This window comes from Simochromis diagramma, unplaced genomic scaffold (assembly GCF_900408965.1).
Source record: "Simochromis diagramma unplaced genomic scaffold, fSimDia1.1 OVJJ01000304.1, whole genome shotgun sequence".
In the NCBI taxonomy this organism is placed as follows: domain Eukaryota; kingdom Metazoa; phylum Chordata; class Actinopteri; order Cichliformes; family Cichlidae; genus Simochromis; species Simochromis diagramma.
Genome location: NW_024387030.1, coordinates 8,320,643 through 8,334,208, shown reverse-complemented (window position 1 = coordinate 8,334,208; position 13,566 = coordinate 8,320,643). Strand labels below are relative to the sequence as shown.

Here is a 13,566-nt window from a genome sequence, read left to right as displayed (position 1 = left end):
TTGATGCATTTATTCCTGAATATTAACATTTAGTGTAAACAGACATCTGAATTATGGGTTTCTTTAAATTGAGCTTAATTTCTCTACTCTATCATGTTTTACCCTCATCCTGCTTTTAGGTATTTTGAGAAGCGGTTGCATGCAACAGAGGAGAGTCACAAAGAGGAAATTGCTCTGCTACAGCTGAAGCTGGTAGAAGGTGCCTTGGAGGACTCTCTGCTTAAAATGACTGATGATGGGTATTTCACTTTATCTGGATATAAAAATAAGATTCATGCTCTGCAGTTTTGCACAAATGTTTTTGTGAATATTAAAGTCTTTGGTCTGTGCTTCAGTGCTCTGTCTCAGTGTCAAGCTCAAGGGGATAAAGAAGTTTTGTCTGATACCGTTCAGCTGGAGAAACAGCGGGTAAGAGATGCAGATGTTTAATGGGTGCTGCTGTCAGTTACATTTTAAGTCGATACATATTAAGTGTAATTGATTGAGAGGCTGCTTTGTTTCCTGTGCCTCATCCAGGAAATGCTTGACAGTTTGACACTTCATCTTGAGGCGAAACACACAATGGACCTTTCTAATCTGCGATCCTCTTTGACTCTTTGCTTTGAGGAAGAGGTGCAGAAGGTCAGACATCAACTTATATGTTCAGCCTTTTATTAAAGTGATATCATCGTAATATGTGACTGCTTGTTGTCACCAAGTGTTTTTGGTTAACTTGCTGCATGTTGTAACTTGTACATCAGGTGCGCGCAGACCTCACTGATCATTACTATAAAGAGCTGCAGGAGATGAAAACTCGTCATGCTCTGGACCTTGAGCAACTCAGAGCCAAACTTTCTGACAGACATCTGCAAGGTCCTTCACATACTTTTATTTTTATTCATTTATTTTCTGTGTGTGTTGCAAAATGAATGAACTTAAATATCTTTGTTGTAGAGCTCACCAGAGTCCATTTGGAGGCAGCAATGCAAGTTGAGGTGAGAAGAAGGCTTAATAATATAGATAGAAAGAGACAAAGAGATTACATTAATGAGATTACATTGTTTGGCCCAAAATCTGAATGTCTCTATTGTTATAATTAGGCTGAAGTGGAACACAGGATATGGTCTCACACTGAGGAGCTGCAAACAGCAACGACCATCATCTACACTCTGGAGAACAGAGTGGCTGCTCTCACCGAGCAGCATGATGCTGAGATCCAGAACATGCAGAAGGTATTTCTGTAATCCTTCATACTCAAAACTATCCTACACAGTAAAAACAGAAAACTGAGCAGCAGGTGGTGTAGTTGCATGAAAATACTGATTTCATAATACAGTGACAAGCTTCGGTTTAGTAACAGCTATTTAATGTTCCTTCAATATAATGCAGATGAAACAAGAGTTTGCTGAGCGGCTTGCCCGTCTTGAGGAAGCTCTTGAACTAGAGAGGAGTCAAGCACAGGAGAATATGAACAAGCTGAAAGAAGAGCTGCAGGAGAAGTATGAATCTGAGATCTCTGTCCTGAGGTCACACCATGATGAGATGGCAACGGAGCAGGCACGGCTTGAAAAAGCACTTCATGAGGAGAAGGAGAAATTGAAGTCTCTTCAGGATGCACTGGAAAATGATGAGAGTAAGAATCTCTAGGACTCGTGTAATTTTAATTTATAGAAAAATGTTGGTGAATTGCATCTTCTAGCCAGATCTCATGTTTTGAAAACTGTATACAGAATCTACCTTTTGGTTCTCCATGAGTTTTTAATGTCTGCCTTCTAGGCCAACAGGTTCTGTTGTTGAAACAGAAAGTGGAGGCCAATGACGCAGAGCTGCAAAAGACCAAAGACTGCATGTCTGTAGAATTCAAAGAGCTGCTTCATGAGCAGGTTGAGATGCAGCTGTGCCAGGCCAGAGAGAGGTGAGCTCAAGAGTGTTGATTGAAGCTAAAGTTGTATAATCCAGAGTGTATTAAATAGGTAATCATATTGATTGTGTATGATTTTTTTTTTTTTTTTTTTCTCAATTAATGATTATAATAAGTGAGAAATACCCCTTACAATGGTTTGAAGCTATATTTCAAGAAACTTTTTTTATTATATTGAGTATTTTTGGTCATAAAGGGAAAAATATAAACCTAGGGTTCTTCAGGAGCTGCCCAAAATTGTCACGTAATAAACTGAAAAATGTTTTTTACCTGGTTGTAGCTTTTTAATAAGCTGCCTAAGGCGCTGCTTTTTGTAACCGCACCAGTAATATAAATTGACCATTTGCACAGTACAACCAAGTGCTCCAGCGGCGCATGGTGGACTGATTTATTTATCTCCAGGCCACACATCACCAGCTGCTAATATCTCCTCCTTCCTAGCCTTGCTGCACTCAAGGGTGTTTCTGCTTCAAGTGATGCAACAAGTCTGTTTCCACCTTGAGCAGGAAGGGTTTTCTTGTTGTTTGTTGGATGTTGTTGAAATGACTCCCTTTTAGATACTAAACTGAATCTGAGGCTGACACATGACGTGCCCAGGCTTGTCTCGGGTTATACAGGAGGGAACAAATGCATATGGTTGCTATAGCAATGATGTTGCAGCTGTATAGGTAAACTGTAATTTTTTTTTTTTTTTTTTGAGTGTCCATTTCATTACAATTTCTCTTGCTGTACTGCTGTGAGGGTCTGCACTGCAAACTCAGGCCACATGGTAGTAAATCAAAAACTGAAACATGGTATTGGAATGTCTCAGTTACTCTTCAAACATGTTAGCTTCTTGGTTACTTTTTCATGTCTTTATTCAGGTTCCAAGAGGAAAAGGCAGCGGTAGAGCAGCGTTTAATCGAGAAATATGACGTGTCTGTGGCAGAGCTGAAGGACAAATATGAAGCTGAGCTGGAACATGAGAGGGCAACGCTACTGAACAGACACTCCAAAGAAATGGATGCACTCAATGCCAAACACAAAGCAGAGCTAGATTCACTCTGTGCCTCTCACAAAGATCAGCTTTCAGCTAAAACAGCCGAGCTTGAATGTAAGCATAATGCAGAGCGTGTTGCCTTGGAAGTATCCCTCAGTTCCAAACTAAAGGAAGACCTTGAACGTCTTGAAGAGACTAATCGTGCTAAGTTAGAGGCTTTGGAAGCTGAATTGACTCTTAAACACCAGGAGGAGAAAGATGAACTAGAAAAGAGGATGCTGAGTAACATGGATACGTTGGAGGCCACCTACCTGAAAGAAGTGCAAGTAAGGAGATGGAAGCCACAGACAGTTTCTGTTTGTTTGTGGATTTTAATGTCTTTGTCCTTTACAATTGCAGACACTACGTGATGAAATGGCTCAGCTTGAGGAGAAACATCGCGAAGATCTGATTTTCCTGAATTCAGAACATAAGCAGGTAATAGAGCGTCATACTGCAGAGCAGCTGTCCATCAGGGAAGAACTGAGGAAAGAACTGGCTCATGTGCACATGGAGAAGTTTAAAGCCATGGCAGCCGAGCTCAGCCATGTTCACAAAGTGAGTAATGAAGAGTAGGGATCGTGGCCCCCTCCCCCCCGTCAAATAAAAATACCAAAAGTTTCTTTTACCAAAACAATAACTTCATGTTTTATTTTTACAGTCTCAACTGGCTGCTCAAAAAGAAGCCTTGGATACTGAACACTGCAAAGCCCTGGAAGCACTCAAGAACCAGGTACATGCAGTCATCATGATAACTACATCATGTTTGTTTTTCCACTGTCTCAAAGCCAAATAGCTGAGTACCATCTCATTATTAGGCTTGTTTAATGTCACAACAATAAGTATATAATTGCAGATTTCCTTTCATTTTTAATGCAAATATCTCTGAAAAAGATGTGTAACTATGGCAAACAGATAGTCTCTGCTTAAACATGATATAATGGGATTGTTGGCAGTTATTCATAGCTTGAAGCCATTAAAACTTTATGAAACTGATTTGTTAAAATCCAAAATAAAAGCATTGGAGCAAAGTTTGTTTGGCTGGATAATCAAATTTGATTTGTTTTCATCTGATTAACTTAGTCTTGTGCATTAAGTACCAGGAGACTCTAAATCGGACTTGATTTGCATCTGTTTCTTTTGCAGGTTTTAGAGCTTGAGCAGCAACACAGCACTGCTCTGCAGGAGCTCTCGCAAACCTACACCGCTGAAAAAGAGCAACTAACCAAACAGCACCAAGTCCAGCTGCAGGTGTGTGCGTCACAGTCTGTCATAAATCCTCTTCCTTTTTTTAAACCACGTGAATTAACATCCCGTTCTCTAAATTGCGGGTTGTTTTAACGGTGACCTGTTGGTTCTTGTCTCAGTGGCTCTAAAAGCCCATTAGTGAATGGACTACACTCAATTATTGTTGATCCTTCATAATGGTCTATTAGAGGCACAGAGTACTTATTTGGATTTTGCTTTCTCTGAAGCACTAAAAATTTGACCTTCTGACTGAGTACTGCGGTATTAAATAAATACATGTGTCTGCTGTAGGAGCTGAAGGGAGTCTCGGCACGGGAACTAGAGGCATGTCGCAGGGAGCTTGAAGAGGAGTCGTCAAGGCAAAGACAGCACTTCCTAGAAGAGGTGGAGCTCCTCAAAGTCCAATCAGAAGAGCGGCTGCAGGACAGGATTAATCAACTGAAGGTAAGAGGAGGGAAAAAAAAAAAACTCCTTGGGATAGATGAAACGGTTAGGATTAGAAGTATCCTTTCAGTTAAGATCTTTATTAATGCTGAACACCTTTGAGGTAGCCATGTTTCTCCATATAAGCAGTTTCTGTGAAAATACATTGATATTCCCTATATTTGTTTCTTTATTTAACTCGTTTCAAACATTATTATGCAATAGCTCCAGATTATTTGGAGCGTGTGTGTGATGCCATTGGCCTCTCTAAGCTTCAGCTGCACCAGTTCATTCCCAGGGATATTTTTTTTCTCTGTTGGACTCTATCCCACTGAGGCTTCATCCAAACCCAGTTTTCTCATAATCCCTCCATCATATATGTACAAGTGTTCGTGTCCGTCTGTCCCTCTGTTCTCTGAATGTGTGTGCTGATGGGTCGTGCATGTGTTCGTGTTCGTGTTGCTGCCATCTGAACAGTGGCTAAATGGGATGGATCTAAGCTTTTTATCCCCTGATGCAGAAGGTTTTAAGGCTGAAGTTGTTGTTTTTTTTTTTCCCCCTTCCCCCCTCCAGACTTTTAGCATTTTACCATCTGAAATGTGCAAGCCAGTTGTCAGCTATAAGCCTGTCAGTCCAAAGATCTCTGGAATGAATGAACCTACTGTGTACTTCAGCTGTTGCTCTGCGTTTTTGAATTAATCTATACACATCACTGTTTTCTTTGAAGACGGAATTTGAAGAGCAGAAGGAGGCGGAGCTTGAAAATCTGAGGCGGAGCTTCACGTCTGAACAAGAGGAAAAAGAGCGGAGCTACACAGAGAAAATGAGTCAACTCACTGCCCAGCTGCAGCAACTAGATGCTGTGGTGGCCCAGGTACCAGTCATGCATACATACATATATGCATATAAATATATCTATGAAGTCTTAACTTGGATAGGTTGACAATGGCTGTTTTACTTAAGGGGGGGAAGGCAAGACTAACTGGGCGAAGTGGACAGAAAAAAATGTTGTATTTTTACTGAAGGACTGGAAAAGGTCCACAAGAGGACTGAGGAGATGCAATGATTTGGAAACTAAAGCAAAGAGTGAGGGATGGTTATACAGACTGTGGATCTGTGGGTTAGTTTCCTTATTCGCCATATATCAGATGGTATCCTGTGGAAGATGAACATATTAATGAATAAAATCACCAATCTGGTGTTTTTGTTTTTGTTTGTTTTTCAGATTAAGGTTAAAAGCATTAGTCGAATAATCGGTTAGTAGATCAACAGAAAAACAGTTTTACTGTATTTGCTTTGGCTTTTTTGTTTCTTTTTTTTTTTGGTCCCCCCCCCCTCCCCCGAAGTAAAGCAAGTATTTGATTTCATCCTGATCTTCAGAAAATGACTTTTTTCTCTCTCACATTTTTGTAACTTCATTTGGACAGTTACAAAAAGCAGTTACAATAATAATAATAATAATAATCATGTCCTGGCACATAACTGTATTCAGTTATGTATTTGGGATTTATAATTTATCCTCACTGACTTTTTTTTTTTTTGGATTGGTCTTGGTTATCTTCTAGGGTTGTAACAAGGCAGTTGCAATATTACCTGCATTAATATTTCCTAAAACCTGCAGTCCCGTTCTTGGATTTCACAAACTGATCGGTCTCATGACTGATTGGTGTTTGCATATATTTGTTTCCATGGCACCTGTCTAGCTTGACTCTTTGTAGTGAGATACTAACAGACGGCCACACTTGTGTCCCCCACGAGGTTAAAAAGGAGCGCTTAAGAGAGGTTGGGAGGGGGCTGTTGTCATGGCTACAGCATTGTTTTGGTGAGGCAGGTGACTGCATGAGATGCAGTTGTGGGAGGGAGCGGAGGGGAAAAGGGAGGGAAAACATGGTGAAAGCTGAGGGAGAGATCAGAGAGGCTGAGGAAGAAAGGGTAAGGACGCTTACAACAGATATGCAAGAAAACTCTTCCAGCTTTTGAGTGTTTGACGCCCTGAAGTTGGATTTTGTCACCGTACTGGGTTGGTACTTAACATCAGACACCTTTGATATTATATACTTTAAAATGAGGAGTGTTTTTCTCTTTAAAGTCTGTATTCAATATATTTACAATCAACAGCTGGTATTTATTTCCTTCTCAGCCTTGTAAATGTCTTCTGTGTTATGCTTTTGGATCTGGATGTTTTTGTGGTTTTCCCATTTCCCTTGTTAAGACCCAGAGGCTTTAATCAGATAGACTTGGATGGTGCAGAACCAGTGTTTCAGTCTTTTTATTATGTTTTGGGTTTAGAGGTCCTGCCATGCCCTTTTTTTTTTTTTTTTCCTCTTCTCAGTCTGTTACTTCTGTCCTCTCTGGGATTCAGCTGCACACAGGTTTTAAACAAGCCATGGCATAGGTGAGAAACTAAAGGTTGGTCACAAGTGTAAGGAGAATTAACAAGATATCTTTGTTGTTTTTAACAGCTGCGGGCAGAGGTCGGGTGCCTGCAGGGAGAGCTGGAAGGAAAACGTGCAGAAATGGAGACCATGGACACGCTCCTTCAACGAAGGGAGCGAGAGACACAGGAGGGAGGGAACCTTCTTAAGATGCTCACTGATGACTTACAGACGGCTAAAGAGGAAAGGTGTGCATGTAGTTGTGTAGTTAATATTTATTATAATCATATCTTAAGCAGCAGCTCTGAGCTTTCTCAAATCCTGAATGTTCTCATTTCTGTGTACCTGTTAACCCAGATGCAAATTACACCGTACAAATGAGAAGCTGAGGCAGGTGCTGATCGAGATGCTCCGCGGCATCGTGGCAACAGAAGAACTGATTGGACAAAAGATCAGTGCCCGAGCCAAAACGTCCGAGCAGGCGACTCGCCAAAGGAGCTCAAGCGTGAACAAAGAGGCACAAGAATCAGGTTTGACTGATGTATTCTATAATTTTACAATGAATGCTAGGATTTTTGTTTGTTGGGGATTAACTGAAAATTGCTTTATTTCTAAAGGAACCAAGGATGACTCTTAGTGTAATTCATGTGAGAATTGGTTAAAAACACTTAATATACTCTTTCGTAGGTATTTCAGTTGCAGACTTGTCTTCAGAGGAATTGGAGCTCACTCAGCTGCTCTGTGAGAGTCTCCTGGTTTCAGATAGTGAGATCAGTCCTGGTGGAGAAGAAGCAGCTCTAAGTGCTTGCAGCAGACTTCGACATACAGTGGACACACTGCTAGAGCTGCTCAACCAAGCCAATACGCAGGTAAAGGAAGTAGAGATGCTCCTCAGTCCACATAAGGGGGTTTTTTTTTGGGGTTTTTTTTCCCTGTTTTACAGCCTTGCCAGGTGTCTGATCATTTTATGCTGCTCATTTCTCCAGCTGGAGCAGACTCACAGTGTTCATCTTTCTCTGGAGGAAAAGTTTTCTCAAGGCAGAGAAGACTCTGCACAACTCCTTGAACAGCACAAGCGTCTAATGGAGCAGCTTGATCAGGAGGCCAAGCTTAAAAGTCAGCTCCAGGTGGAGCTTCACAAAGCAGAAGGTGAGCACTATGTCTTTGTTTGGCATACTGCTGCTGTCTTCTGATTATGCTGCACATTTAGCACTTGCACCACAGTTTAACAGCTCTGCCGTTTGTGACGCTCAGTCGTGTTTGAGGTCGTTCCCTTTTTAAATAAACTTGTACCATTTGCATGATTTCTTCAGGTCTTCTTGAAGGCTACATGGCTGAAAAAGCAGCCCTAGAGGAGTCGCTACAGCAGAAGGAGACTCAAGAGGAGAGGCTTGTGGAGGAGCTAGAGGACCTGAAGGTGAAGCTACACCAGATGGAGGGCCTTACCGCAGAGCTGGACACTCTCAGAGTGAAGCATCATGAGCTGACTGAGGAGCATGCCATCCTCCTGCGACACAAGGAGCATCTTTCTGCTGGACTTGGGGAGAGAGAGAAAGGTTAGTGGAGGGAGTACAAAAACATGAAATCATTTGTCTGCATAAAATGCTACATGACCTCTTTAGTGAGTTTGACTGTGCGCTTATATAATGTCTGTGCTCAGACGTGTCTTCTCTCCATAGGCCATTGGCTCAATTTAGATCCTGACGCAGGTTTGTGGGTCAGAGTGGAGTATCAGTGTGTGAGAAGGGAGTGGGGATGAATATGCAGTATATTTGCAGTGCTGTGAGGTTGCTTTTTGTAATATTGCAATTACCAATAGCGTGTGGCAAAGCATCTTGGAGTGCTGTCATTTGCTGTTCTATTTCTTAAGGCAGATTATGCTGAATTGTCAGTATTTAACCTCACTCATATTCTGCCTCTGCTTTTTTTTTTTTTTTTTTTTTAATTCATCTGAATTTAACTGAATGAAAACAATTTTACTGACTTTAATTCCTCTTTTTATTTTTCAAGCTTTGTTGGCAGAGACTGATCGTTTGTCCCAAGATAGGCTGGACTTGCAGCGGCAGGCAGAGAAGGACCACCGCTCTCTGTCCCTTCGTCTCCGGACTCTGGAGAGGGAGCTCGAGGAGCAGGAAACCAGAGGCCTGGAGACGGAGCTGCACCACAAGACCCACACTGAAGACCTCAACCAGCATGTCCAAGCACTGGAGAAGCAGCTTAAACATGACAGGCAGTTTATCGAGGTGAGGCTTGACAAATTAAACTGGTGTGTAATCTTTGGGTTTGTTTGCATTTGGATATCATGGATTCTTTCTTGATTGTTTTTCCAAGGTTATTAAAGTGTCATAGACTATTTTCCAAGTTGGTGCTTAATGCAGCGGACAGGCTTTCACCGAATTTGTTGCCTTCCATAATAGGAGCAGGCTGTGGAACGTGAACACGAGCGGGATGAGTTCCAGCAGGAGATCCGCAGGCTTGAGGCCCAGCTCAGACAGACTCCTAGTGTGGATAATAAAGGATACCAGGTGAGGCACTTAACTGTGTGTGTCTGTAAATATTACAGCTTTTCTCAACCTGTGATTTGGTCACAAAGCATTTCTTAAACTCAAAACAGAAGTACCTTAACAGCAGCTTTTGTTCTTCTTTTCTTTTTCTTTTTTTTTCCTTCAAACATCGTCTTATCAGATCTACCGCTATCCTGTAATTCAGCCTAAATTTCAAATTCATTACCACAGGCATAGTCTCTGTTAAAACTCTCGTGTTTGGATCAATGGCTTTGTTGGCTTCAACAACAGACGTCTTTTTTTTGTATGCAATGTTTTGTGATTTAAACACAGGTTAAAGTATTTCAATGCTCTGATTTATATCTACCCATAAATACTGAAGCACGATGTATTTAACCAGAATTTGTTAAACAAAATGTTTCTGTTTCTAGTGTGTTGCAGTTGTAGTGTTTGTTTGGTGTGATTACTGTTTGCAAGTCAGCTGTGGAGTACATAGTGTTACTGGTGTTGAAGTGATGAATGTGGTGTTTGCCAATGAGCCTGACTATTACCATGTGTTTATCCCTGTGCTGAATGGATTGCTGTAGTTTGAGGACTTGGTTCTGCAGGTATGAAATCTAACTGTAGCATGCTTGTCTTAGCTCTCTGTCGTGCATGGTGTGTGTGTGGTTTGCATCATCTTTTTTGTAGTGCTTATGTACTGGTTATAGGTTCTGCATTCATTAGTATTCAGTAGTCCATTTGCTAATATTCATTTGCATCTTTTTCATACGTCATCTGTCTTTCATCTTCATGTTGCTGCTCTCTGAAATGGCTTAAATTCAGTGTCCCAACCAGTGGCTGCAGATCTGGATTGGCTGTGTTTGGGTTTTTTTTTTTTTTTTTTTTTTTTTTTTTTTTTTTTAAAGCATCTTATCATGTAGCGTTTTGTTCTTTTGCTTGCTTGTTTTTGTTTTTGCTTGTTTTAAATTTGCAGTTTTCAATCTTAAAACCCTGAAACTGAATCAATCTTTCTGCCTCTGCAGGTTGAGAGCTTGCAAGGTGTTATCAAAGATAAGACCGAGGACTATTCTTCTTTGCTTGGAACCTGTCAGCAAGCCCAGTGCGATCTTGCAGAACGCAATGAGGAGATAGACAAGCTGGCCGGTCGAATCAGAGAGTTGGAGCAAGCGCTGCTCAACAGTGTAGAGAGTAACAGATGCGTCGGTCAACTGGAACAAGAACTTCAAAAAGCGAAGCTGAGAGAGCAGGAGCTTACACAAGTAAGGGCAAAGTGCACACTTTGAGTTCAGGTGAAGTGTTGGTGTGCATCCTCGCTCAAGAGTTAACTGATGCTCTCGCTCTCTTTGTCAGGATAAACAGGCACTAGAGCAGCAGCAGCTGTCCAGCAGACTTCAGATCTCAGCCCTGCAGTCCAAATTGGATGAGACGAGACACTGTTACCATGACAACATGCGTGACCCCACCCAGGAGCTTAAGGATGCCCTAGACACTGCTCAACAGAGTCTACAGAGCAAAGAGCAGGAGGTCTGTTAGGTTTTATGTAACGCTAGTTTTTGGTAGCTAAGAAGATTTGAGCTGATGTGTGGTGGTGGCTGTTTGACACGTTTTGCTGTGCTGCCACCTTTTGGTTGGAAAAATGTTTGTGATGTCTTAGTCAATCTTTTAAAGCCATAAGTCTGATTAGTTATCAGCAAATGCAGAACTTGAAAATTGTATTTTGGTTTTGATTTAAATAGTTACGTTTCATTTCTTAGGTTGAGGTTCTGCTTGGCCAGCTGGAGACCGTGCAGAGAGACTTGAATATAAAGGAAGCTGAAGTAAAACACCTCACACTACAGCTGGAGCTGCTGACTAATTCCAATGCAGCACATGTTAATGAGCTCCAAGAGCAAATTACTGCCCTGAAGGTAAGAAGTGGGATGTGTTTCTCAGATGACTAAACAATGTAACTGACCTAAAATATGTTACACTATACAATTCAATAAGTTGCGTTGGTCCAACATTTTGTACTTTTATGTAAAACCATGACTGCAGCAAAGAATACTTGTGCCTTAATTATATTGTCATCTCAGCTTTTGAAGACTTGCTTTTTTTTTTTGTGAGTCTCCTCCCTTCCTGCTGTTACTTTACTGTAGCCTTAGCTTACTTGCACACTTCATGGCTGATAAAAGTAAGATGATTACTTGTTGCATTTACTTTTCTGTTGCTACATCAACTTCTATCAAGCCTGCTACGTCAGACTGCTACACCCAAACAAAGCCTGACTGAACTTTTTTTTTTTTTTTTTTTAAATGTGACTGAGTGAAGCAGTGGAGATGGGAAGACTGTTTTATCTGCTGCTCTGAGCTAGCCCTGTACCGTGAATCACAGGTTTTTACAGTTTAAAACGCATCGATAACATTTTTTTATTTTTTTAAATATCAGTTTTTCTGGTTTTGCAGCAGATTTATTTTAATATTTCCTCAGTTACTCATTATGGTTAGTTGAAAAACAGTTGAATCTGAGGATAACTGATAATGCACCACCAATTCCAGGAAAATGTGTCTGCCCTGACGATACTTAAGGAGGAAAAGGAGCAACTTTGCAAAGAGGATGAAATGGATGAAGAGACGCTCCCTTCAGCACTTCTTCAGGAGAAAAACCACGAGATCGACCACCTCAACAGTGAAATCCAAAGACTGGAACAGGAACTTGAGAATACCAGCAATAACAAGGTTAGTGTAAACACTAACTAAATATGAGTGCACATACCTGGTGAGGCCATGATTTATTTATTTATTTTTAATGGAATCGTTTTGATTGTTTTTTGATAAAAGGTTCTGGAAGCTGAGCTTGAAGATCTGCGCTCACAGGTGGAACATCTTAAATCTGAAATCACAAGAGTGCGCCAAGACAAACAGGAAGAAGAGGAGCGCCTTCACGAGGTAATCAGTACGCTGCAGGCAGAACTCGCCACCCTGGGACCCAACCTGCATGAAGTCAGTGACTCTCAGGACGGTGACAGCATCAATCCTTCACCCGCCCCCAGCCCCGAACCTCAAAACGATACCATCCAAGAACAAGAGAAGAAAGCGGGGCCGAACAGCCTAAAGCATGAACTCAGCCTGACTCATTCTACCGCCTCCCGATCTCTTCGTTCTCGTATCAAGGCCCTTCAGAGTCAACTTGAGACTGCAGTGGCAGAGAAAGAGGGACTGGAACGATTACTGCTCACCCAGGAGGAAGAGTACAGAGGGCACGGGGAAGAATTTGGAAAGAGGCTAAAAGCTGAGAGAGAAAAGTCAGATGAAATCCAAAGTCTCCTCTCCCTGAAGGAAACTGAGTTGGAAAAGGTCACAGCCCAGCTAGAAGAGGAGAGGGAGAAGAGGAAGCTATCAGAGGAGGAGAGGAACGGCTGGAAAGTTCAAGCAGAAGAGGCAGGTACCCTGCAGGAGGAAAAAGCCCGCCTCAGCTCTCAGGTTTTGGAACTCCAGACTAATGAAGAGGAGAGAGTGCGAGAGATCAAAACTCTAAAAACAAAGGAGACGGAGATGGAAATGGAAATGGACATCCTCAGAGAAAGCAGTCTCACTCTTGAGAGACAAGTCCAGGAGCTACGAGCAGAGGTGGTCGATATGGAGGAACAGGTGGCTCAGGAAAGGGCAAGAATTAAAACCCTGGAGACTGTGAAGGGGGAGCTTTCTGCTGAACGTGAGGCACTGAGGAGGAGAGAGGGCCAGCTCCAAGAGGAAATTGAAAAGCTACAACAGGAAGTGACTTCACTGAGAGCCCTCATCCAGGACCTGACAGTTAAGCTAAACGAAAACGAAACCAGTCAAGAAAAGGCTCAAAAGGAAGTGCTGGTAGGTGTTGGTTTAGTTTTAAAGAACAAACCTTATTATTGGCTCATTCACTTTGAACACAGCTATCTGTCATCAGTGATGGTCTAATTTGCGGATACGTCGGCCATATTTCTGTCTCCCATAAACCTTTACTGTCTTTATGTGTATGTGCTAATTGGAAGGTTGGTGGTTCGATCCCTGGCTGCTCTAGTCTGACACATTCATTGGAGTATGAACATGTGTGACTGTTGGATTAAAAGCATTTCAGCATAGG

At 41.7% G+C, this 13,566-nt stretch overlaps 1 protein-coding gene across 6 annotated transcripts in view; it reads left to right on the top strand.

Moving 5' to 3' along the window:
• LOC120740202 (pericentrin-like) overlaps positions 1-13,566 on the top strand; it is a 33,928-nt gene that overhangs the window by 11,704 nt on the left and 8,658 nt on the right. For 4 of the 6 annotated variants that reach the window (XM_040042381.1, XM_040042379.1, XM_040042382.1 and 1 more), the window contains 27 exons: positions 120-239; positions 336-408; positions 517-621; positions 741-852; positions 934-974; positions 1,080-1,211; positions 1,369-1,612; positions 1,756-1,894; positions 2,764-3,205; positions 3,279-3,476; positions 3,580-3,651; positions 4,065-4,169; positions 4,458-4,610; positions 5,317-5,463; positions 7,052-7,212; positions 7,322-7,494; positions 7,652-7,833; positions 7,951-8,113; positions 8,278-8,520; positions 8,975-9,207; positions 9,382-9,489; positions 10,056-10,076; positions 10,494-10,730; positions 10,822-10,995; positions 11,226-11,378; positions 12,006-12,185; positions 12,288-13,313. In XM_040042381.1, the coding sequence (XP_039898315.1) occupies positions 120-239; positions 336-408; positions 517-621; positions 741-852; positions 934-974; positions 1,080-1,211; positions 1,369-1,612; positions 1,756-1,894; positions 2,764-3,205; positions 3,279-3,476; positions 3,580-3,651; positions 4,065-4,169; positions 4,458-4,610; positions 5,317-5,463; positions 7,052-7,212; positions 7,322-7,494; positions 7,652-7,833; positions 7,951-8,113; positions 8,278-8,520; positions 8,975-9,207; positions 9,382-9,489; positions 10,056-10,076; positions 10,494-10,730; positions 10,822-10,995; positions 11,226-11,378; positions 12,006-12,185; positions 12,288-13,313 (5,137 nt within the window). The remainder of the gene's footprint in view (positions 1-119; positions 240-335; positions 409-516; positions 622-740; positions 853-933; positions 975-1,079; positions 1,212-1,368; positions 1,613-1,755; positions 1,895-2,763; positions 3,206-3,278; positions 3,477-3,579; positions 3,652-4,064; positions 4,170-4,457; positions 4,611-5,316; positions 5,464-7,051; positions 7,213-7,321; positions 7,495-7,651; positions 7,834-7,950; positions 8,114-8,277; positions 8,521-8,974; positions 9,208-9,381; positions 9,490-10,055; positions 10,077-10,493; positions 10,731-10,821; positions 10,996-11,225; positions 11,379-12,005; positions 12,186-12,287; positions 13,314-13,566) is intronic. The other 2 variants (XM_040042383.1, XM_040042380.1) reach the window with 1 other exon arrangement.